A 24,590-nucleotide genomic window follows, 5' to 3' on the forward strand; every position below is an offset into this window, starting at 1 on the left:
AGTCAGTCAGTAGTTAGTCAGTAGTTAGTAGTCAAGGCAGTTAGTAGTTAGTAGTCAGGCAGTCAGTCAGTAGTTAGTCAGTAGTCAGGCAGTCAGTCAGTCAGTAGTTAGTAGTCAGTCAGTAGTTAGTCAGTAGTCAGTAGTCAGGCAGTCAGTCAGTCAGTCAGTAGTCAGTAGTCAGGCAGGCAGTCAGTCAGTCAGTAGTTAGTAGTCAGGCAGTAGTCAGTCGGTCAGTCAGTCAGTCCGGTCGGTCAGTCGGTGGTCAGGGGTCGTCTCTCCGTGCCTCCGTCGGGCCGCAGCCTGCCCCAGGGCCGGGACAGGGACTCGGCTCGACAGCGGGAGGCAGGTGAGAGCACGCTCAGCTGGCGGCCCCGCACTGCAGAGCGCGCCCCCTAGCGGCGCGGCGGCTCGCGGAGCTCCGGGAGCCGTTAACGGATGCGGAGGGTGCGCGGCGCGGTGAGGGCTGGGGGGGACTCCGCGGGCGGCCGAGGAGGCTGACAGAGCACGCTACAGGAGCCCCGCCTGGCTTTGAGTGCTTGTGCGGGGGTCAGAGCTGGTCCGGAACAGGAACGGCTCCTCAGCCGCTGGTTCACCACGGCCCGTCTGTGGTTTGCTGCTCCCGTAGCAGAAACGCGGGAGTTGCCGTAGGAGGAGTGCATTTTCTCAGGGAAACGGTACATTTTTAACGCGTGAATGCTGTTTCTGGTTGCATTAGTGTTGAGGGCCTTTAAGGGGAGCTAGTGGAGAAGGGGTGAGACTTCCTCAATGAAGTTAAAAAACTGAACGAAGAAATGTGGCAAACTTCTCCTTTGGGGTAATTTTACTGCTTAGCCAGTTTGTGAGGGACAATTTAAAATTCTCATTTGATACACTCAGTTGGTATTAATAAAACCCATTTGACTAATGGTTGTTTACTAATGATTTACTAAGCCAACTCTTTTAGTAGTCTCCCAGCTTGCAGTTACTGAATGAAATGCAAAAAGGAATTATTTGGCTGTTCTCTTTGCTCATTTTAAGAATCACCTGTCATTTAGCCCTGGGGGTAGCTGCCTTCCACTCCACCAGGAAAATAAATACACGTATCATCTATATATACACCTTAGTACTGCAGATGTTTGAGAAGCTTGTTACACAAGCCTAGTGTAGGGGGGTTTATCTTGCAGATGTTATTGCTATACTCAGTAATAAGTACACTCTTACGTACTCAGTAATAAGTACACTCTTATGCCCAGCTGGTTCTTTCTACATCACCACCACTCTGCTGAGTGCATACATTAAAACCTGCAGAGGACGTTTTGCCTCAGGTTGGTTCTGGAACCTCTTTGCAATGTGTGTGGCATGACTGAGACCTGTGCTGTCACCTGTAACAGCGTCTTGGTCGTGGGAGAAAGATGGAGCTGTACATGAACCCTCTCTGGATTTAAACAGTATGAAATTCAGGATTATCCCATTTGAGCTGGGATCTGTGGGGCCTAATACCTGGAGCGACTGTTAGCAATGGCTGTTGTTTTTAGTAGGTTGGTAAAAGTGCCCTGCTAGTGTAGGTATGTTGGTTATTTAGACCTCTTTTGAGCTAGTAATGCTATATTTTGCACAAGTCTATTTAGAAATTGCACTAAGCTGTTGTGTTGGTCAGCTTGGGTTTTATCCCAGTTCTCAATTATATCACAACAGGCTACACTACAGTGTCACAACACAGGTGAAAGATGACTGAGCTGTTAGTCAATAGGCATGGATGGGCTGTTGCCCCTGTATGTTCCAAAATTGCCAGGTCAGTAAATCAGATGGATCTGGCAAAGGGTGTGAGTGTGGAACCACAATAACGTTTTTTTTGTGGGCAGGAACGCTGCAGATCTTTCAATTCCTCCTGAAATTTAAGCATTGCTGTTGACACAGGCAGAAATTAAAGGTGCTGTTTTGCTCAAAATACATTTAACTCGCCTGAAACTGCTGTTTAATGTCACCAGGATGTCCTTACCCTGGTTGTTTGCAGCTGATCTTCCCAACCCTGTAGACTTATAGATAGTAAATTTGAAATTATTAACGACGGGCACTGTTTTGATAGAGAGCATGCAAATGCCTATAAATGAATAAATATAAAAGCAGTTTGTAGCCTGTTAAAAACATGTATTTCCTGGTAGCACATACAATGCATACAATAGGAGTGATGATTGCCTGCTGTATTTCTACATGTGCACTGTTGGCATGCTCTATGTCTATGCAGGCAGTATGGATTTATGTTGAGGTGTATGGGAATCCAACTGAATTGTGCTGCTTCAGCTTCTTTGTAAGGATCAGTTTAACTGCACTGCACGATGGATTGCGGTGGGATCTGCCAGAGCAGCAATGTGTTCTTTCTTGTTGCAGCCTGCAAGATGACTACAGAATTCTCTCCCAGAGGAGACATAGGAGCGATCAGTGCCAGAAGAACAGAATCACGCGATGTGTCGGATATTATTGGCCTCTTCAGCAATACTACAGATGTCCTTTTTGGAAGAATTGATGTTGTGTACCTGTTGTAAGTACAATATTTAAGGGACATTATATCGCCTTTCTTGCAGGAAATGTCAAGAAATTGTATTAAACGGCAGAAACCATTATGAGCCTTTGCATGGTGTGGCTTTTTATGCTAGTCAAAAAAGGGACAGAAAATCTGCTTCCATATCTTCTCTGCCTCACACATGCATGACTATGCAAACTTGGAGTGTTGCTGCAGCATGGTGAAGGATGACTCCATGCTAGCTTCCTTTTTACACAAGTTGAAGAGAAATACTTCTGAGTGATACCTGATGAAACCATCAGATTGCAATGCCTGCTGTCTGCTGCATCTAACAATCCTTTTGCCTTTGGAGGGTGACAGATGTAGAGGGGCTGAGGGGTTTAATCATGGTGTTCCATGACCATTCTCTTTTCTTTTCCTGTGTTTGTTGAAATATTTTCCTTCTCCTCCAGTTACCACTTAATGTAAGGGATTGGTCATTTTTTTGCCTCTATTCTAACTTGGGAGACAGCCTCTATCTGCCATAAAATGTTTCAAGGTGTCTCGTCTTTTTATGTCCCCAAGGTACCCAATATATTCTCTGTGTTTTGGCAGCTGTAACCTAGCTGCTTGCATGGCAGAAATGGGTGGTTGTGGAGGTCCTCTGTTACCATATTTTCATCGCTGGAGATAGTGATGAACCCTCTGTGCTTCATCTTTCTGTGCAGTGATGAACAGCAGAGATGGACGGTGTGAAATGCTGATGGGTCACTGAGGGTTAATGCCAACCATCTCAGATCCCTGCTATCTGGGTGACAGACGAATGAAGACACATACAAAAAAAGAGGGAGCATTTCCATTTTGTGTATCAAATTTATAGTAATTGAGGGGTTTGATAAAATGTAATATTTCATCATAGTAATGAATTGTTATAATGCCAGCATACACAAAATAAATATTTGGAACTGATGATTTGGAATTGGGTTGGGATGTGAGTAATGAAGTTTTATTGAGGCCCGATCCTGGGAGCACTTTTGAACATGGTTAGTTTTGTGATTCTAACAGGCTGAATTAACAGTCACTTTTCTCGGTGTAGTTTCTTCAGCTTCTGCAAAATTAAATTGTTTTTACAGAGAAAGAGCAAACCTGGCTTTGACCCTCTGCAATGAGAAGAATGGGGCTATAGCCCATGCTGTCTTTCTGGACTATCCAAACTGGAATATCACTGATCAGTCTGATTGGGAATCATTTCTACATGAAAACTACATTAGCAATAGCTGCACTGTAAGTAAATTGTGTGATTTTAGCTGAACTTTCATTTAAGGTAATGGCATCTAAAATCTATGTTCGGTAGATCTGAGGTATTCATGCTGAAGAAGGTGATTATCAGATTCCTTACTAAACCCTCAGGTCCTCAGAAGCCCATGAGTACCTGTCTTTTTGCCACTAGGGTAACTGAAGGTAACTACAAGGATGGCTGTTGGAGAAGACAAGTCTTTTATTTGCCATACATGTGCAGAACATGAGCACCGAGCTAGCACTGAAAGCAGTGTGAATCATAGCTGCCACCAGTATTTTTCATGCAAAAACCGCTGGTGTTACCTAATAGAACATTTACCTCAGAGATAGAGTCATTACTCTAAGGTCCTCTTGCTGTAAGGGAACTGGAATCTTCTTTTTTCACCTTTTGGAATAAAGTTTTGCTATTTTACAGAATTGAATGCAAATTTAATGGCTTTACAGAAAGAATAGGGGATGAGGAGTGTACCCTGCTTGAAGAGTGGTGACTTACTCTGGGAGGAGGACCATGCTGACATGCTCGTGTGGAGATTGCTGTGCTCTGTTCTGTGTGGTGGCAGCTTTCGTACAGGCTCCTAGGCCAAGATTATGAACTACTCTTAGGAATTATGGACTAGAAATAGGCACTTAGAAGTTTAAGATTCAAATGCTGCCCCTCATTCAGTCCAGCTAGGAAATCCTGTGATTGTTGAGAAAAAATGGTCAGTGTTAACCATAAACACCCCAAAGCCAGGCAGCACATGCCATAATAAGGTATTGACAGTACTGAAATTATCTCTAGACAGTTCGTTCATCAATTTCCTAATGTTCTGGGAGACGTTAAGGAACGGCTTGCAGAAAAGCTGACAAATGCAGCAATTGTATTTGGAAATGCTGTTAAAGACGCAAAATTATTACAGCCAAAGGAGGACAGAACAAACCCATGTAATTTTCCTGTAATCTGTTTTCTTTGTCACTTGAGCAGTACTTTGTGTCTGGGCACACTGCAGGCGCAGCCACTTCACGCGCTCTGCAGCTGCAGCTGCTCCCATGGGTTGTGCCATGCCGTCAGCTCCTCAGGCAGGACAGCATTGACTGCAGCAGAGATGCAGCTGACCTCTGAGTACAGGGGCATACAAAGAGAAAGCACAAAACCAGAGCTTGAGCGTGTTAGGAGCTGCTGCTGGTAAACAGGAGTGAAAGGTGCTTTGGAACGCTGACAAGAAGCAGGACTCTTTCTAGAATGGAGATTGTTTTCTATACACACAGAAGTTTCAGTATGTCTTCTGCAGTGACAAAAGAACCAACGCTATTCTGAATTATAACTAGTTGAGGTATCACTGATTAACTGCAGGTTACATCCATGCAGATGTGTTTTACAAAATTGAGATCTTCTGAAACAGAATTTCTTAAAAGTCTGGTTGACATTTTTTTTCTGCGGAGCACAGAAATGATAATGTAGCCTGGAGGTTCCAGCCAGGGCTTGACTTGGGCAGCATTTGATTAGTAAGGATGCTTTCCAGCATTGCCTGGTTACCAGCGCTCTTCAGGAATGGTTCCAGGCCAAGTCTTGCCTCCTGGGCCTCCTCTTGGACCTCAGCAACAAAACAGGCTTTTAATTTTTTCCTTCTTCCTTTTTCTTTTGCACTTAAAAAAAAAAAGGAGCAAGTCTGATTTTTAGAAATGGGTTCTGATGTTTATTCATTACAGCAGCCTGTTGTCTTTGTGCTGGTCCATATACTGCAAGCTCTGTTAAAATCATACTTGCCCTGAAGTTGATGAAATGTATTGGTGACTCTCACCATCACATTTTAGTTGAATATTTGAATTTCAGAATACCTCTGAATAGGGTTTTCCGTTTAAAGTATTTTTTTTTTCTAGGAATATTTCATGTCCAGGTAGACCTTGGTTGACTCAGCACATGAATGGTTATGCATGAGACAGCAGCTGAAGTAGCACAGGGTTTCCTTTGCTCGTGCTTCCCAGTTAACAGCAAGCATGTCACAGAAAGGTGTCTTTCAGTCTGCCCCTTTTCTGCCTGGTTATTTACATGTGTGTAATGATGTAATCTTAAGACTTTGTGATTTTTCTTACTTCTGTTAAAGAAAAAGCATTTTAGTAGGATGAGAAGCACATGAGCTTTTGGGTTTGGTTTTTCTTTTTTAAACCTACTGAGAGTGTGTTTATCAGCCAAATGTTAAATTAAACATTGTTAAGAGTTAGTTGTTAATTTCTGTGGTTAAATTAAAATGTTGTTAGTCTGGGATACTGTTAAATACGATCTCATGGATGTATATTGCAGTCAAAAAAGTGTAAGCCTGAGTGTAAATCAAAAATGTGACAGCAGCACAAATCATGATATAAAAAAAAAAAGTCCTTTAATCACATAGCTTCATCCACACATGCTTTGACATTGTCTTTACATGTAAAATTACTCACTTTGAGTGCAGATCATATACACTGGAAATAAATGTGCATGTTAACGCTTGGGATGACATATAAATATTAGCTGCATGGTGTTCAGATTTTCATTCCTCATTTTATAGCCTCTTAACACGTTGTTCATGCATCTGTGTGTGGCAAAAGAAGAATATGCAGCTGAATGTCCCCAAGAAATTGTTAGGTGAGTTCATCTGTAAGTTTCTGTAGCGAAGCATGTGCATTCTCCTACTCTCATCTGGAGCAGCAGTGAGTTTAAAATGCCTAAATATGATCACAGAATTAAAATTAAACCTCTCTCTGAACAGCCTCGGAAGGTAACAAAACATAACCCTGTAGTAATCAAATGTGCACTGCTGGCTTGGAAACCAAGCTGTTCTAGTTCCCAGTGCACTTCCCACCGGTGCTAAAGTTTAGCTGTGTCTTTCCTGTAATTTTCCATGGAAATAATACTGCAGTTGCAAGGCAGATTGATTTCTCTTTGTCCTAAATTTCCATTTGTAAATATCAAAGCACAGGACTGAGCAGGAGGCTTAGAAAGCTGTAGATGTTTCTGGAATATGCTTGGTCCCAGGTAATCTGTTGGTAGTTTGTTAGCTCCAGATTATCTGGTAAGGCTGCAAACTGTACTGTGCAAACAGCACAACGTATTGCTGTGTTAGCTCAGTGCTTCAGTATAACCACTGCTCAGGTTATCTGGTACAGCACAGAATCTCCTTACATAAACAGTGAACTGCTCTTGGTGCTGTTGAGTTTACAGCTACTTTGTCATGTCAAGGCAGCTCATCCAGATGCCAACTCTGAGATCTGCCAGTAGAGATCTGGCATCTTTAATTCACCGCTGGGGAACAGAGATAAAAAGGAGGATGTTTGAAATCTAAGGATTGGGAAATTAAGAGAGAAATAAGGTAGAAAAACAGTAAAAAATGCCCAGATTAATTTTATATAAACTTATTTGCCATAAATGTTTTAATTTTTGAGCCATATGGACTCATGAAGGAAGATCAGAGACACTGGAGATAAAATTACATATTAAAAGACTAGCTGCTGTATCTGTTTGATGAGTGTAATGACAAAAGATTTAATACAGTTCTGTTATTTGTCCAGGAGAGCTTTTATCACAGTACCAGAACTGCAGTTTATACTTCTCTTCATACCAGCTGAGACGAATTTAGGTGAGAATTGAATGCAATTTTATTCTTAAAATAATGAGAACAATCTCAAACCTCATGGTCATTAATGTGCACTGTGGGGGTGGGCTTTTGTGTGGCTTTTTAAAATACTGCGGACAGTTGCAATTCCTTAAACATACAGAGAACACAACCTTAAAGTACCCTCTAGTGCACACCCTGTGGAAGAGCTTTCTGTGGCTGCGTGTTCACACCAGCAGTCCATCCATTCAGAACCCTACCCATTTCCTGCAGTCTTTAAATTTGCCAGAAACTGACAGGACTCCAAACAGGAGTGAAGATCTCAGAAATAAATTCCTCCAAGTCTCGTGAAGGTATCTTGCTGAAGAGAGTCAAGAGACCAAAACTAGGGTCTTTCTCCTGTTTAGAAAAATGAGTACAAGATGGGAAGAGAATGCATTGGTGAGGCTCAGGAGGGGTGCTTATGGAAGGAAATGAGGTTAGAGCAGAGGTCCAAAGAGGGAGAATGCATATCTCAATCAGAGAGCAGCACCTGACGTGGAGTTTCAGGCCTGAATAATAAACCAGACATCTACTTAATGACTGAGTTCTTTGCTTGGAGCTTTCCTTGAAGTGAACTGGTACCTTCTCCCATATGCCAGTTTCTAGGCATCTTAGTTCCAAGTCACGATAAACAACCTCCCCAGTGGTGTGTCGACTACAGGGAGCAGCACCTGAAAAAAAGGATTTTGTGAAACCCACCCTAGTAGCAAATGCCAGATTTCCTTCAGCATAATGAGTCCTGTCAAAGAGATTCTCTAGTGGCATATAGGATTGGTTATAAGACTTTATTTCTGCAGGGATTTGATCCTATGAATTTTGGATTGCTTTGAAGCTTATTCAGGTTTGGGATGCTGGATTAATTAGCAAATTAATCCAGTAACAATTCTTTCACATGTTTATACTACAGTCACTTCAGCTTCATCACTTAAAAGACTTAAGAGCATTATGCCATCTGGGGTTTAAATTCAAATCTCTGTTTTCTTCAGATAGGTTTGCTGATCATATAGAAGCTTCCATAATGGAGTTTCTCTGTGGCTCCTAACAGAGTTTTGTCATTCACAGGGCCAGATATGGAAAATGTCTTTGAAAAGATGACAACTGCTCCAGATTCGGTAGTGGATAACGACTTCACCTTGCTTGTGTGCCCCAGACATCGGCATTACCCGCAGCTGTATGTCCGCAAAGCAAGGTAACGCAATTTCTTCTTCTGCTTCTGTCTGGGGTAATAATGGGAAGAATCCTTTTTGTTGTTTACAGCAGCAATATCTTAGCTAAACTGCTATGATTTTCCTTGATGACCTAATTAAGTAGTTCTATGATTATGCTGGTTTTATTCTACTTCATCACAAGATCAGTGGTATTTTGTGTAAAACTAGTTTGCTCTCTAGAAAGAATACACTTTTTGTCAGTGATGTTTAGTCTGTGAATCTGCTGCTGAATTGCTTCAGTGCTGTTTAGTGAGTACATGTACTTTCCTGGTCTCTTGGAGCATCTTCCAACTTCTTTTTAATTGCCTCATGTTATATTCTGACCAGTGGAGCAAAGTCTCAATAGAAAGGTCTATTATCTAAAAGGATTCAATAGGAGCCAAGAATCCCTAGTTCCACTAGTCTTTCAGACACAGAGAGTAATCCCTTTTGTCTGTTGTGCAGCTCCTTATGCGCAAGCACCAATGCACCCCTTTCTCACTGCTGCTGACAGAGATTAAGAAATTCAGGGGGTAGCACTTTTTTCCTTCCATTGTGTTCCTTGTTTTAATGAATGCAGTTTAGAGCAAGGACTGATATGCTCATGCCATGTCCCTTTAACACAGCCTTGCTCTTGTTTTGGGATTCAAGTCATAAATGTTATTTTCAAAGTTAGACTGAATGAATTTTCTCTTGTTTGTGCTCAGCTGCCTGCAGCGTGCACCAGGCAGAGCTGCAGGTTTCTCTAGCAGCCTTGCTGGTGGTGCCTGCCTGCATGTTCACTAGTACCACTCTTGCTGTATTTCTGCCGTTTGAGTCCTGCTGCCTGCACCAAATGGCAGCTTCCTGTGCCCGTGCCAGCTTTGTGTGCCATCAGTGCAAAACACAGCTCCTGACCCAATGGAGCCTTGTATTTGTCTGTGTGCATTGCTGGACCGTACATGCTGTCACTGATGTGTAGGTGCTTCCCTGTAGTGTGGCTAAAATACAGCTTGTATCCATGCATTTTGGTTCACTCGTTTTCCTCTTTGCAGTGGGAACAGTGCATGTAGGGTAATGGTTTATGAAGTAGTGATTTTATTTGATTCTGATCCATTCTGGACTTGCTCTTGTTTGTTCTGATGTAAGCGTTGCTTTGTGGTTATACACCATTTCTGGTCCATGTAGTGGAAACTGAAGAGTAGGGACAAGCAAATCTCTGGGACAGTGTACCATATGATACCGATGTGCATACAGGTCTGTATCGACCAGCAGTAGCACTAGTGCTAACACCACATTAGGACTATCTCTGCCTAGTAAGTGCATGCCTGTCTGCTTATGGGTTAATTCATGTGGACATCTAGGGATGGGTTCTGGCAGAAGCCTGTCTCAGAGATGGTTTACACACATTTAATTTTGCCAAATAGGCCTAAAAACAAATCTGCAGATCATGCTCTTTATCCTATAGATTCAGTCAGTGTTTGCAATCTCCTGTCACTTGACTTTAGAATATTCTAAGAAAAACAACAGAGGCCTGACTTGACCACACCATCCTGCTATAGGTCTGCATATTTCAATATGCTACAGAATTATTTGCATACTAACTTGAGCTACAATTTTTAGGCTGCTTAGGAGTCTTTTCTTTGAGTTGTCTACCATCTATCAGTAAGTGAATGAACCATAATCCTGAGAAGTTATCAGTAGGTGAATTAAATCCTAAGGATTTAAAGTTTTTCCATGTGTCTTGTTTCCAACTATTATGTTTGTCTATTTAGTTTGAACCATAATCTTTTTTTTTTTTTGATGGCTATTAGATATTATCAATAGAAATATTTTTAACACAACCGGAAATGTAACGTGGGACATAACGATAGTCCACGTAAGAGTTTGTTACAAATAATAAAACCTATTTGCTTTAGTTTGTTTATTATTGTTAGAAAAATAACCAGGAAACTGTTGTGGGGTTTTTTTCTCTCTTAAATTACACAGTATCTGGTGATACAAAATTTATATTTCAGTGTTGTCTATCATGAGATTCTCTGAGTAAGCTAAATTCTGTTTGCAGTAGACGCTTTGCCTTTCCTTTTCCTCTGTATTCACCTTTGTACTTCACTGGCATCCATAGTAACGTTCAGTGGAGCCCTGCAGAGACTTATCTATGGAAGTTGTCCCAGCCACCTGCCTAGCAACACGTTCTGGGTCAATGACAGGAGATTAGGGTAATCTCTGTTCCCTTTTTGCCTTGCTTATATGACGGGGGGGAGAGGGGAAGATGCTGTAAACTGATGCTTTGCTTAACCATTAATTTGAAGTTATTCTCCATCTGACCTTTATAATGTGACAAATCTGTACTGTGCCAGAACACAATCCACCGAGCTTTTATATCTAAGTTTCTTGCTGATTTATCATCTAGATCCCATCATTCTTGGGTTTGTACCATATACAGGAGAGCTCACAAATGTAAAATGTCTTTATTGTGCTTGTTCTTATAGTACAGGAATTTTGTAGTGTTTTTATATTAAAAAGCTATTGTGTTTTGTTTTTCTTTTTTAAAGACTGTGGTACTGTTGGAGGATATCAAAACCAGAAAAGTATAAAAGTAGTTGTATTCCTACAGTTTCTGGTGTACAGGGAGATGAATGGGCTTGCGTGGAGCCCATCTGACTATCATGAGGTTAGTCTTTCTACATACCATGAGCTGGCAGAATTGCCATCTGCATTTTGATGCTGTGTCTTACAGAGCAGAATGCTGGAAGGGACTTGGAGCAATCGGAGCATTCACTTTGGAGGTGGTGTGTGTATATTATCTATGCCAGTGAAACAACACTTAGGGTGTCTCATTCCTTTACCCCTAAATTAGCTTGATTGGTTTGAGGTTTCTAACACATTCTCAGATTTGCTTTACTAATTAGTGAAGTTCAGATGATAGAAAACCTTGCAGCAGCTCTTCCCTTGAGATACTGCCTGTAAAGAAGAGGAAGACTGCTCTTTTGATTTGAGAGATAAAGAATATGAATTACTATATATTTTTACAGGATTTCATTGTTCTTGGAACTTCATTTCAGTTGAAAATTTTGAGTTAATGCTAAAAACAAGTAATTGATGGTATGTTGTAATTTTTGTACTCTTTTTTCCTTTTTGAAGTCACAGAATCCCAGACTCATCTGGGTTGGAAGAGACCTTAAAGATCATCCAGTTCCAAGCCCCTGCCATGGGCAGAGACACCTTCCACTACAGCAGGTTGCTCCAAGCCCCGTCCAACCTGGGGCTTGGAGCAGAAATATAAAATAATACATATATAATACAGCAATAAAATACTTACAATAAAAATTCTCACTTAAACAGTGAAAAAAGAATGAAAAAGTATGGGGCTTGGAAACTTGTCACCCCTGGTAGCTGTCTCCAGCTTTGAGTGGGCAGTGATGATACCCATCTCTACTGGCTTTCTTAACTTCAAAACCCCATGAAAGAATCTGGCAACAGCTCTTCAGAAAAAGGATTAAGTTATGTGAAGCTGCTGGCAGGTGCAGTAGTTCTGTGTGATTTGGGACATCCTAAAGGGTTTGTTCACCCTGCTTAAAGGCTGTATGTGAGGCCAGGTACTGTGTTCCCCTTGCAGCCCATCCTCCCCCACGGCCACGGGGCTGTTCCTCCTCCCTCGGCTCTGCAGGGCAAAACCGCATCGAGATACCTCCTAAATCATCCTTCAGGCTTCTCTAGCGTCGGTCAGTACTTGGAAACTCAGACCCTGTTTGACAAAACCAGAAATAATCTTTTGTGCCCAGTTGTGTTAACTTTAAGGTTTCTTCCAAATCTGGAAACATGTAAAGAGTGGGAATAAGGATCTGTTTTGTTTGGTTTTCTGAATTGCTGTATATGCAGAAATGCAATGTCAAGTTACACGCATGAGTTGGTAGGAAGAGATACGAACTTGAGCAGTAGGAACCTGAGCAAAGCACAAGTGTTAGGAAAACCGAGGGAAGGGTTAATAACAATTCCTGCTAATTACCTTCAGAAACATGTTTCTACCGCATGTAACGCTTTTAAAGAAGGGAAAGCTACATAAAAGGTATCTTCCTGCTGGCATTTCAGGGGCATGAGTGCAGGGTACGGCAGGGCGGACTGGCGGGCACACAAAGCTGCGGCCATGCTGTGGGGGTTCGGTCACAGCTCCCGGGGGGCTGAGCACTGCAGAACCGTGGGGCTCCGCGGGGCGGGAATGCTGCGGGCTCTCATTGCCCTGCTCCGAGTTCTCATTGTCCTGCTCCGGCCTCTCACTGTCCTGCTCCGGGTTCTCACTGTCCTGCTCCGGGCTCTCACTGTCCTGCTCCGGGCTCACTGTCCTGCTCCGGCCTCTCACTGTCCTGCTCCGGGTTCTCACTGTCCTGCTCCGGCCTCTCACTGTCCTGCTCCGGGTTCTCACTGTCCTGCTCCGGCCTCTCACTGTCCTGCTCCGGCCTCTCACTGTCCTGCTCCGGGCTCTCACTGTCCTGCTCCGGGCTCTCACTGTCCTGCTCCGGGCTCTCACTGTCCTGCTCCGGCCTCTCACTGTCCTGCTCCGGCCTCTCACTGTCCTGCTCCGGGCTCTCACTGTCCTGCTCCGGGTTCTCACTGTCCTGCTCCGGGCTCTCACTGTCCTGCTCCGGCCTCTCACTGTCCTGCTCCGGGTTCTCACTGTCCTGCTCCGGCCTCTCACTGTCCTGCTCCGGGCTCTCACTGTCCTGCTCCGGGTTCTCACTGTCCTGCTCCGGGTTCTCACTGTCCTGCTCCGGGTTCTCACTGTCCTGCTCCGGGCTCTCACTGTCCTGCTCCGGGTTCTCACTGTCCTGCTCCGGCCTCTCACTGTCCTGCTCCGGGCTCTCACTGTCCTGCTCCGGGTTCTCACTGTCCTGCTCCGGGCTCTCACTGTCCTGCTCCGGCCTCTCACTGTCCTGCTCCGGGCTCTCACTGTCCTGCTCCGGGTTCTCACTGTCCTGCTCCGGCCTCTCACTGTCCTGCTCCGGGTTCTCACTGTCCTGCTCCGGGCTCTCACTGTCCTGCTCCGGCCTCTCACTGTCCTGCTCCGGGTTCTCACTGTCCTGCTCCGGGCTCTCACTGTCCTGCTCCGGCCTCTCACTGTCCTGCTCCGGCCTCTCACTGTCCTGCTCCGGGTTCTCACTGTCCTGCTCCGGGTTCTCACTGTCCTGCTCCGGGTTCTCACTGTCCTGCTCCGGGTTCTCACTGTCCTGCTCCGGGCTCTCACTGTCCTGCTCCGGGTTCTCACTGTCCTGCTCCGGGTTCTCACTGTCCTGCTCCGGCCTCTCACTGTCCTGCTCCGGCCTCTCACTGTCCTGCTCCGGCCTCTCACTGTCCTGCTCCGGGTTCTCACTGTCCTGCTCCGGGCTCTCACTGTCCTGCTCCGGCCTCTCACTGTCCTGCTCCGGCCTCTCACTGTCCTGCTCCGGGAGCGGAGCGTGGGCTCCGGAAGCGCGGGCAGAGCTGGGCGGTGGCGCCCCCTCAGCGCGCCCCAGCCCGGCCGCCAGGGGTCAGCAGAGACCCGCGGGCGGCGGAGCGCAGCGCCGGCAGCAGGAGCAGCAGCGCTTCCTTCGGCGTTGCCGAGCGCCGGTGGCGGCGGTGCGGGGGAAAAGCGGGTCCGGAAGAGCTCAAAAGGAGTGTTACAGATGTTGCCAGCAGGACGTGCTCCGCAGGAGGGAGCGCGGCCGTTTGCGGGGCGCTGCGGGCTCAGGCTCGCTCTGCAGGGCGGTTGTCCGGCACACGCACCCTCCTGTACCTGACGGGCGCAGCCTGCTGTGCCCCAGGACCCCGCGATGCAGGGCTCGGCGGCCCTCAGGAAGTACAAATGCGTTCTGTGTTTGGTGAAGCGCATTTTCACTCTTCGTTTAATGACTCTGCCCTGTGGGGCTCATCTTTCTCGGTGGGAGTGTGTGGTTAACTGAGATAGCCAAGAGTGTGCTCACTAGCAGCCTGCTTACGGCCCTGACGAAAGGATTGTCTTAACTCCACAGTCTGGTAGCAAAATCATTCCCTGGGGCAGCCCAGCACAGCCCCGCTTTTCTCACCACTTTTTTAGCTGCAGACTTGTTGGTTGGACCCCTTAATTCTTGTATTTTTCAGACAGATAAATAAAAGAGTGCTTTTCATCTTACTGAAAAGCATCCATGTTGCAAGGTGTTTTCTGTTGCCCTTTATGCCATGGTCACGGCGCATGAGGCTAAAGAATTCCTTCATGCACTGGTGAAAAGCACTGAAATTTCTTTTTAGGGCTGATGTTGATCCTGGTGAAAAACTAAGACTTTTTTAAGTGGGCTAATGGGAAGAAGCCCCTGTTGCCTATTTAGATAAAAATCCATGTGGAATGGGGCCTGTATGAGCCTAACCCCAAACCCTGGGCTCACTGGGAATGGTGGGAGCAGCACGAAGAACAGACCGCGTGGTGGAGTGGCAGGTTCCCATCGGTGCAGGAAGCCTTCCAGCAGGCAGAGGGACAGCGCAATCGCACTTTCGCCTTTGCATCTTCGTCGGAGGTGGAGCATTAACTTAACCTTACAAATGTGCAGTGGCTGGCTCCTGCGGGGTGGCTCCCGCGCTGCTGGCTGTAATAACAGTGACCTACCTGGTGCTCAGCACTGCTGCTCCCACCCAGGAAGGCACAATACCTGGTCTCTGCTTTATTGTTTGAAGAACTGATTTTCTGAACTGCACTGATGTTGCTGTGTGAGATCTCTGCCAACTCTAACGACTGGCAGTTGGGCTCACTGGACATAATCATCTTAAATGAGGCCTAAAGCCCAGCTCCACCTGGCCTGAGATGGCAAAGGGATTTTGAACAGGGCTGCCCTCGTATTTTGTTAGGGAAAAGATAAGCATCCCTGTTGGGCAATCCAGATCTTAGGTGGGCTGTGCTGGCTTCCAGAAGTGGTTCTGTCTTTCCTCTGGTGCTGAAGCTCCCAGTTTTGTGTGCACTGGTGACATGTCCTGGGTGAAGTTATTTGTGGGTGGAAGCTTTGGATCAGGTATTTGTAATATCTGTGCAAATGCTAATGGAGTTGATCAGGACCTATTAATGCTGGATCTTTAGGATGTTACCTAATCTCTTTTTTCATAGGCTGGAAGATCATGATGACATCAGGGCACTCTGGACACATCAGAGTGAGACCCTGAAAGAAACCTATAGTGAATATTTCCTTGCTGATCTCATAGAAAGTCAGGATGAAGACAATCAGGCTGCTGTTGGTGAGGTCAGTCTGCCATGAGCTCTGGTTTTGTCCAATCCTAACACCAGTGATGTCACATGGGACAGCTCACACTGCAGCTCAATGAACAAAAAGAACAAGCTCACATTTGGAAGGTAGATTTTGTGATGTGCACACACACAGTGCCCTACGCCATGTGTTTTATGTCTGCCTTTAGGAGCGGTATCTCCTGTTAAAGCAAAGGAAGCAGCAGTTCCAGTAATGGTGTGGATTCTTCTCCAGTAATTGGAATGGACCATCTCAGAATCATAGAATCATAGAATAGTTAGGGTTGGAAAGGACCTTAAGATCATCTAGTTCCAACCCCCCTGCCATGGGCAGGGACACCTCACACTAAACGAGACACCTCACTAAACGCGACACCTCACACCTCTTGAAGAAACCATGTTGTCATTTTAGACATTTGCATTATAGATGACCAGTTTTCATTCCCAGTGAAAATTAATATTGCATGTGAAAACTAGTAGCCAGTGATACCTTCAGAGTCAAAAAAGCTGTAGATTTTTCCCATCTCAAGGCCTCAGGCAGTCACATTTTTTGCTGAACTGAAGACAGAAACCCAGGAATTAATTTAAATGAGAAAGAGGTGATAATAGTTATCCTGCTGAAAATTCCTGTTAAGATTTTCCTGTGTTAATAATTGTGCGTGGTGTTGTGAGCTGATGGGCAACATAACCTGCTTAATTCCACAAGTCTGCTTTCTATAGCAAATGATTTTATAAACTGTAACATGTAATCACTGCCATTGGAAGCCAAATGGGAAACAATAAAGCATTAGTGTAATAGCACATTACAAATGGCTATCTTTATAAATAATACATTTCAATTGTACATTTATAGCTCAATATGGTACGAGGAAAAGGTGTTCCAGGCCCTCATGGCTTACACTTGTCACTGCTGCTGCAGATTGGGAAGACACCTCCATGCGATCCAAGATAGTTGCCAATTTTCCCTGCAGAGAATGAAGCTGGCAGTCTCTTTTTGCACATATGGTAGATGGATTGGTTAATCAGCCTCCGCTGAGCCTTGGGCCTAAGATTACACAGCAGCCAGACAACTGCAGCGCCCCAGCTTTTGTTCAGTTACGCAAACAAGCAAACGAATAGTCACTTGTTGTTTGAGGGGAAAATGAAAGTTTGTGGGTTTATTTTGATGGCAGCGCCGATGGCCTGATAAAACAGCTCTCCAAACCCAGCCACTGCAGTTTCATTCTGTGTGTAAAGGGGGCCTGCAGTATGTGGAGTAAGAGGGAAAAAACGTGATTATGTGTGTTTCACCAAAAGGTTGCACACAGCATTAACAACTGAAGAGCTTCCTGCTTCTGGACTCATCTCTGCCTAAAGCCAAAGCCCTGCAGCTCACCAGTTCTCATTTTCAGGGTGCATTTCCTGCTGAAGACCTCAGATATGTTCAGTACCAAACATGCAGAGTGACACGGCCTTTCCCGTGGCAGGGGCTCGTCACCATGGTACCTGCAAGTCTGTTGCAGTTCTTTAAGGACTAGTTCTTAGATTAATTTTTTTTAGAACTTGAAAATATTTAGTGCTTATAACTGCTGCCAGTAATCCACACCATGTACGGCATTAGATACTGTTTCCATACTAGAGAATTGCTTTCTTGTATTAATCATTCTCGTAGGAAAATAAAATACACTTTTCAGTTTGAGCACAGTTTTCTTTACAAAGCTGCGTGCAGTAACTGGCCATTATAGGTAGCTAAAGCCTGGTTTTACTTCACCTGCACTTCAAGTTAAATATAAATTATACCTTTTTGGAGGCATGTAGCTGAAAGTGTATGGCTTTTATATACTGTAACAAATGCTTTATTGAAACAATAGGTCATTACTTAGTCCATACATATAATCCTAATGCTCTTGCAGGTCATAGCTAGCAAAACAATTGTAGCATCTAATATAGAGATCCTAATACAGACATTACAGGGAAAACCCATGAATGTTTAACTTTTGCTGAAATAGTTCCTTTGTGCACAACCAGTAACTTTTATGTTTCAGAAAGTTTTTTGTTGACATTTTTGTCCTGACCTCAAATCACATGCTCAGCTTTCACACACGTGCCACTGCTTTTGTGTTCCAGGCTGGTGACACTGCAGTAGGATTCATGAGCTTGTGTTCGCAAGTGAATGTTTCCTTGTTGCAAGAGTGTTTTGACTTGGGGCCTTTCCATGGACTCTGTAAACCACATCCTGAAGATATTCTCAAAGTGCCACAGGAGCCAAGCCTTCAAGAAGGTATCTATCTGTGTCCTAAACCACTAGATACATTGGAGGTGCATCTGTTTCTAGCTTACGAGTAGGTTTTGCCAAAGGTTGGAGGAGGATGAAGGTTTACTGGCAAGAAAACACAAGCTAATGTGTCTGTTTTGGAGATTGTTACCTGGTGGGTTGTAATTCAGGAGGGAAATTTTGCTAGCCCTGGTGTCTGACTGGGAAGTGGTGGTTGGTTGTGGGGAGCTGGTCAGTACCAGCTATGGGCTGAACCTGGGTGTCAGGTTTTGGAGAGCTGAAGCATCAGGTATGTTTTCTATCAGTTAGCTGTGGTTGTGCTATTAACTGAAGACTCAGTTTTGAAATGTGGTTTTAATGTCTGTAGCTAAGCAGCTGGTTAACTGTAGCTATCATGTTGTCCCATTGTCCTGTGTCATCCTATTAACTTGTGGTGCAGCTTTGCTCTCTTTGCTTACTGTTTTCAGTCTTCTAGACGACAAGATTTTGGAGATCAGGGACTGTCTTTTTATTCTATCTTTATATTGGGCATGATACAACAACACATCTACAAGCCACCTTACTGCAAAGCATAGAAACCAGTAACATGAATATGTTAGGTCTTTGCAGAGCGGAAGTGTCATCTACATGATTTAGAGTTGTCACCTTTATGTTTCAGTGTCAAAGGGCTTCTTGTGCAAAGGGCAATGTTTTGCTGTCTACTAATTATCAGTAATAGAATTAAAACCCCGTGTTAGGCTGTAGGTATCTGCCTGTCTGAACACAAAGCAGCAGGCAAAACAGGCAGCGAGGGAGCACCAGAGCAGTCACCAGCTGGCACCTGAGAGCTGACAGCCATGGAACAGGAGAGGGAAAGAATTAAGTCCTACAGCTGCTCCTGTGGACTTCCCTCCCCCACAAAGAAGCAGCTTGCACACCGAGGTGAAGGGAGCCACTGTCTCCTCCCGTATGGTCCTGTGCTGCTGGAGCTGCAGCAGTGTCATTGCAAAATAGGTGACAGATGTGTGGAGACATAAATGAGCCTGAGGGAGGAAGAAACATCAGTCACCATAGTCTGGTCTAAAAAGTAGGAACACAGTCCTGCACAGCCAGACCTAGGTGACCCTGCTGGAGCAGAGGGTTTGGACAAGATGACCTCCAGTGGTCCCCTCAACCACAACCACTCTGTGACTGTTACTGGTTCAGGGAAAACCCTCAGACACTTCTGAGTGCTTTCCTTGTCCCGGGGCTGCAAGCTGTAGGCCCATATTTTGTGGCCAATTCTGCGCTGCTGAGCTTTTTAAAGAGTGGGTGGTCAAAGTTTTTAACACCAGAGCTCTTACGCAGGGTTTTACATTTAGGAAATCTGAGAGAGTTGTTCAAAATGTGAAAACTTAGCATGAACAACTGTTCTGTTCAGGTTCTGGTGTCTCTAAAGCAGCACGGCTCACAGCTCACGTGTTCATCGCTCTTCTACCTCTCCATTGAAATACTAGGTTAGTTTTGACAGCTGGTACTTGTCTGCAATCCTGTGTGTCTCCTCCAGGCAAGATTTTTAAAAGTAGGATTATCCCTCTGTTCAGAATGACAGGGGCAGCTCTGGAGAAAGAGAATTACTTGTACGCTTTCTCAGGTAGCTTGAGTACAAATCACTGATGGTCTCAGACACCTGAGAAGGAGCTTGAGTGGCATAAGCCAAGAGCCTGGCTCTGACACTGTTCCTAGAGAGAAAGAGCCCCTAGAAATGTAATAGTAAAATCAGGGTTAGCTCATGGCTCTGCAGCTCAGGAATATTAATTCTCTTATCACTGAATAATATTTGAAATTATTGTTGTAGCTTTGCACATTTTAGAACAAATGAACCATTACAACACCTCAGGAAGCGTGTGTTGTCCTGAAACTTTGGAAGTTGTTGTTTATGCCTGCCCAGTGTGGCCCAAGGGACAGAGGTGAAACTGAGGGCTGCGGTAGTTGAATCTCAGATAAAGGAAGAAGAAAGAGGGAAAAAAAATCAAATGTAGACTGGTACTGCTCAGGTTTCTGATACCCATCAATAAGGCGTTAGCTTGAACAGTTCCAGAAGTTTGTCATGGCTTATTGAAAGTATGGGTCTCATACGGTAGATGTTTGATAAGCAGCTTTTCCTTTTACTGCATAGTACACATTTGACTAATGGCCATAAACAAAAAATCCCTATTTTGAGCAGTTTGAATGAAAAGCCCTTTCCTTTGGGATGATTTAGGTTTCATTATTCATGAGAGGTAATGCCATTTATTTCAGTATTCATTCATGACAATTTCCAGGAGAAACAGGAATGTTGCTTTTTTTTTCTTTTTTCCTTCTTTTTTTCCTATTTTCCTTTTTGGAAATAAAAAATCCCACTCTTTTAATAAAGACGTTTACAAGTCATAAGCACAGTACCCTTCCTTCTGCCGTTTGTTTTATTAAAATATGTAATTTGGAAGAACATTGTCTTGTCGGGGGGGGAGGGGTGTTGGGGTTTTGGGGTTGGGTTTTTTGTTGAGGTGTTTGTAGGTTTGGGGGCTCCTGGGGGCTTTTTGTTTGGGTTTTTTTTAGGAACTGCAGAGTCCATATGAGAGTTGCATCCCAGGAGTGCATTGTGGAGCCTTCCCAGTGTAAGGGTGAAGCTATGTCCTTGGAATATATTGTAGTGTCAGTCACACGTAGTTGGTATTTGTTTACAGTGCATAACACAAGCACTGCATGAATGACTGAATGGGGTTTCAGCGATGGCACCGCTCCTGCAGGCGGCTGTACTGGAAACCTGGGGGCAGTTCAGGGGTCTCCTTGGATCAGTAGTGCTGGGGACTTGCTGCCATGAATTCCAAGTGCAGGCTGCATCCCTGGGTAGGGTCATTGGATGTTCACACATAAATAAACCCCCCATGTTTTCCCAAGCTCTTGAGCCTGGTAAGAAGGGATCACAGGTTGGTGATATTTTTCCCTTCAGAATGTAATAGTGAATAGTAATGCAGGCGCATACAGGAATCTGTCTTTAACCCAGTACTGATATGCCACTTAAGCCTCGGGGTAATTACAGTCATTTGGTTGTTACTCTATATGGTGTCACGAATTAGTAGCTACAAAACATTATGATGCAGTGAGAATGATTCAAGGGCTTTTCATCAGGCTTCATGGTGAACTGGCTTCTTGCTCCTGCTGCCTGTTACCTCTGCTAACAACCCAGCAATCACAGGATTAGTTCCATTTTCCCTTTGTTCACATTCCTTACTTCATTTAGTGCACCAGTGTTTGTGTTCATCCCACCACTTGTGTGCACATCCATGTAAGTAGTGTTGCAGCTACATTTGCCAGTGGTGGATGTTGGAGCCATTGAGGAATTTCATTTCAGTGTAAAGTCAGGAACAACATCTCAATATTTACACACAAGCAGAGTCCTGATTAATTCCCTGTGACACCTCCAGGGCTGTTTGTGATGGGAAATGGGGCTGGGTTAGTCCACACCACATCTCATCATTCCTGTGAAGCCTCACATCTGTGATACCTCTGAGAAACCACATTTTCAAGCCCTGTGTTCCTTCTTGCCCTGCACATTGCCTCTGCATTCTTCTCTGCTAACAGAGGAACAGATTTTCAGATAACACATTTTTTTTCAGAATACTTTTGGCTGCATTATTTTAAACCTTGAAGGTAATTTTTTTAAAGATCATTACTGTGTGAAGAAATGCTCATGTTGGTGAATGCACTTAGATGGGTTTCCCAATGTAAAGTTCAGAGAGGAGTGAAGGATTCTGTTGTGTTGGGTCTTCTGAAGGCATTTTGTTCCTCCTGGGGCTCAGAAATTTTGACTTCCTTGTGTCACTGGAGCTCTCACATGCCATGTCCCGGCCTGATGTGTTTGCTGCAGCAGCAATACCTGCACCTCCAGAGCTCATGAGTTAAAACTCACATTCGGGCTTTCTTGTTAAATAACCCAAGCTGTGAGCATGTCTGTGCAACTGGGAAGGGGACAGTACCAGGAATGGCACAACCAGTAAAGGTACGTTCAGGGCTAAACATACAGGAACTGACATTTGGCTTTAGTAATTTGGGTGGTCACTTGGAGTAACATGTAGGATTCCTGTGTATTTCACATGTAGGATTCCTGTGTATTTCACATGTAGGATTCCTGTGTATTTCACATGTAGGATTCATGTGTACTTCACGTGTAGGATTCACGTGTATTTCACATGTGACCTTAGTGACCTGTTTGACCACAAAAATAGTATTGCTCAGGTTGGAATGAACTAAACTGGAATGCTATGGGCTGTGACTGAGGGTGGCCGGATGACCTATGATGCAATTTTACACCTGGTTTCTGTTACTTTGTCAAGTGCTTGTTCCTTTCCATGGAGCTCTTTTATTCTTTTTCATGCTGCTGATGTCAAAGCCTGTGCTCACTGCTACTGAAGCATTCCTGGTGTGGCTCAACAAGTGTCTGTTGTTATGAGTGAGTAGTCCTGCACACACCCCAGCTTGCAGTGGTTGACAGAATGCTTTGGAGCAGTTGCTCCAACATCTGAGCAAAGCGGGAGAGGAGAGAAATTCTTAGAGGGAGAGAAGGGAAAAGACAAACTGAGCAACCACCTTATATAAGAAATAAAACAGGGTTTAGAGAGCTAGTTAGGTTTAGCAACTGAGAAGAGACTCTAAATATCTGATTCTTGTCCCTGCTTGCACCAGTAAGCAAGGGTTCTGGCCTGACTAGGATTTATTCTGAATTCGGGTTGGTTTAGGAGAGCTAATCTGAGAATCAAGAGCCCTTGCTTGCCCTTGTGATCATCAGAAAATGAGTTAGAACAGCTCCAGGGCTTAAGATACCAGTCAATATACTGATCACTCAGACTTGTCTCTTCAAATAGGGTAAAAATTTGCTACATGTAATACATGAGTTAGGAATTGCTTCAAAACTCTGTCTTGTTCAGTTCTTCTGCAACCAATTCTCTGATTCTTTTGCCTTGAAATCAAAAAGTCTAATGAAATTCTAGCCAAGTAACTGTGGGAGGGTCTATTTTAACTGTGCTTGTTACAAACAAATGAAATAAACCTTCCAATAGAGGCAGCCTGGCACACTCTCCTCCATGCTGTGATCCTGAGGGTTCAGCCTGCGTTTTTAAGCCTGATGCATTTATTCATTTTCATTACTCAGGTGAAGATAAAAGCAACCAAACACGTCAAGAGACAGAGCCTGTTCCATCTCCAAACTTTGAACATGTTTCTGATGAGGATGCAGCTGTGCAGGTAATACCTCTGCACACAGCAGTGCCAATGACTTTCAAAGCTAACGTGAGGCAAAGGTGGAGGCTGCCAGGACAGGCAGTGCTTGTTATTGCCACTCCTGCACTGTCCTGTGCATGGACTCACTCTTCGATCCGCTGGTGTGTGGGATCAGGATGGACGGGGGTGGTTTTCCCATCCACTTCCATGGGACGAGCCAGCACGGGGATGGCAGTGAGAGGAGGAAGAGGATGGGGGCCTGTTTGTGCAGGTCTGCTGCCGAGTGAAGGCATGTGGGAGCACAGCTCTGAGCGGGCTCCTCACAGGTGGGAGAGAGCTTTCCTGGAAGAGGCAGGGCGGGGGCCAGTGCAAGGCCTGAGGGTTTGACTGACTGTGTTGGGAGCTGAAACTCTGCTGTGGATGGGAAGCTGGCAGAGCTGGGAAGCAGCAACACGGCTCCAGTTTTCCCCTGTGGGCTGCAGAAGTTAAAGGGCACGTGTTATCTCTGTGCCTCTTCTGTTGAGTGAAGCTCAACTTGATGAAAGACCATTACTGTGAAATGCAGTGGAGCAGCAGAAACCAGCAGAGAACTTACCCTGATAGATTCTGAATGGCTGCATCAGTATGTACCAAAACTCCTCTGGTTTTCTTCCCGTTGTTCATTTCCGTCTCCACAGTATTCTCTGCATTGACCCCATTTTCTTTAGCTAACATGTTTCAACTTTCACCTGTTTTCAATACACACCTGTTTTATATAGGAACATTTCTGAATGATATTTTCTTGCCTTACAGAGGGACCATCATGGTAACTTAGTCTGTGAATCTGTTGCTCTTTGGCAGGAATGTTTGTATTTTTAAAGGCCATTTTTATCTAGTGTTTGAGAAACAGATATCCCACGAAATATACCTCCTTGAACTTCTGTGTTTGTCAAAATGTGACAAGGAGAAAGTGCATCCCTGTGAGTGTACCTGGAATGCTGTTAGGTAGGAATAATGCAGGAGCTGTTAATTCAAAATGAACTCTTGCACGTGACCACTTGTGTGTTGTTACTGCAGAGCAGTGGAGCCGTTACCGTTCCCCCGGCTGAGCTGCTCCCAGGTGATGTCAAGGATTTCAGAAGCTCAGCAACACTCCTTGAGGCTCAAGAAAAAGGTGCTTTTTGTCCTGTGTACAGAGGAGCTTCCAATGCTTTCTGTATCCGCCTGTTTTGGATCGATGAGAAGTATGAAACCAGGTAAGCTTGGGTGAAGAGTTCCTGCTTCCCCAGTTTAATACCGGTTCTTGGTGCTCCATTTATAGGACAAAGCTGGAAGTGGCAGCACA

At 44.6% G+C, this 24,590-nt stretch overlaps 1 protein-coding gene across 3 annotated transcripts in view; it reads left to right on the forward strand.

Annotated features, from left to right (window-relative positions):
- The first annotated feature begins 250 nt into the window (after positions 1-250).
- CFAP61 (cilia and flagella associated protein 61) overlaps positions 251-24,590 on the forward strand; it is a 106,747-nt gene continuing 82,407 nt past the window's right edge. The window contains exons 1-10 of one of the 3 annotated variants that reach the window (XM_062608109.1): positions 251-346; positions 2,368-2,518; positions 3,613-3,763; positions 6,304-6,380; positions 7,304-7,371; positions 8,452-8,578; positions 15,661-15,793; positions 17,902-18,055; positions 23,199-23,290; positions 24,323-24,501. In XM_062608109.1, coding sequence (XP_062464093.1) covers positions 2,376-2,518; positions 3,613-3,763; positions 6,304-6,380; positions 7,304-7,371; positions 8,452-8,578; positions 15,661-15,793; positions 17,902-18,055; positions 23,199-23,290; positions 24,323-24,501 — 1,124 coding nt within the window. In that variant the 5' untranslated portion in view covers positions 251-346; positions 2,368-2,375. Of the gene's footprint in view, positions 347-2,367; positions 2,519-3,612; positions 3,764-6,303; positions 6,381-7,303; positions 7,372-8,451; positions 8,579-15,660; positions 15,794-17,901; positions 18,056-23,198; positions 23,291-24,322; positions 24,502-24,590 lie in introns of those variants that run through there. The other 2 variants (XM_062608114.1, XM_062608121.1) reach the window with 2 other exon arrangements.

Source organism: Pezoporus occidentalis, unplaced genomic scaffold (genome assembly GCF_034315485.1).
Source record: "Pezoporus occidentalis ecotype Australia unplaced genomic scaffold, CSIRO_AGI_Poc_V1 ctg10, whole genome shotgun sequence".
Lineage (NCBI taxonomy): Eukaryota > Metazoa > Chordata > Aves > Psittaciformes > Psittacidae > Pezoporus > Pezoporus occidentalis.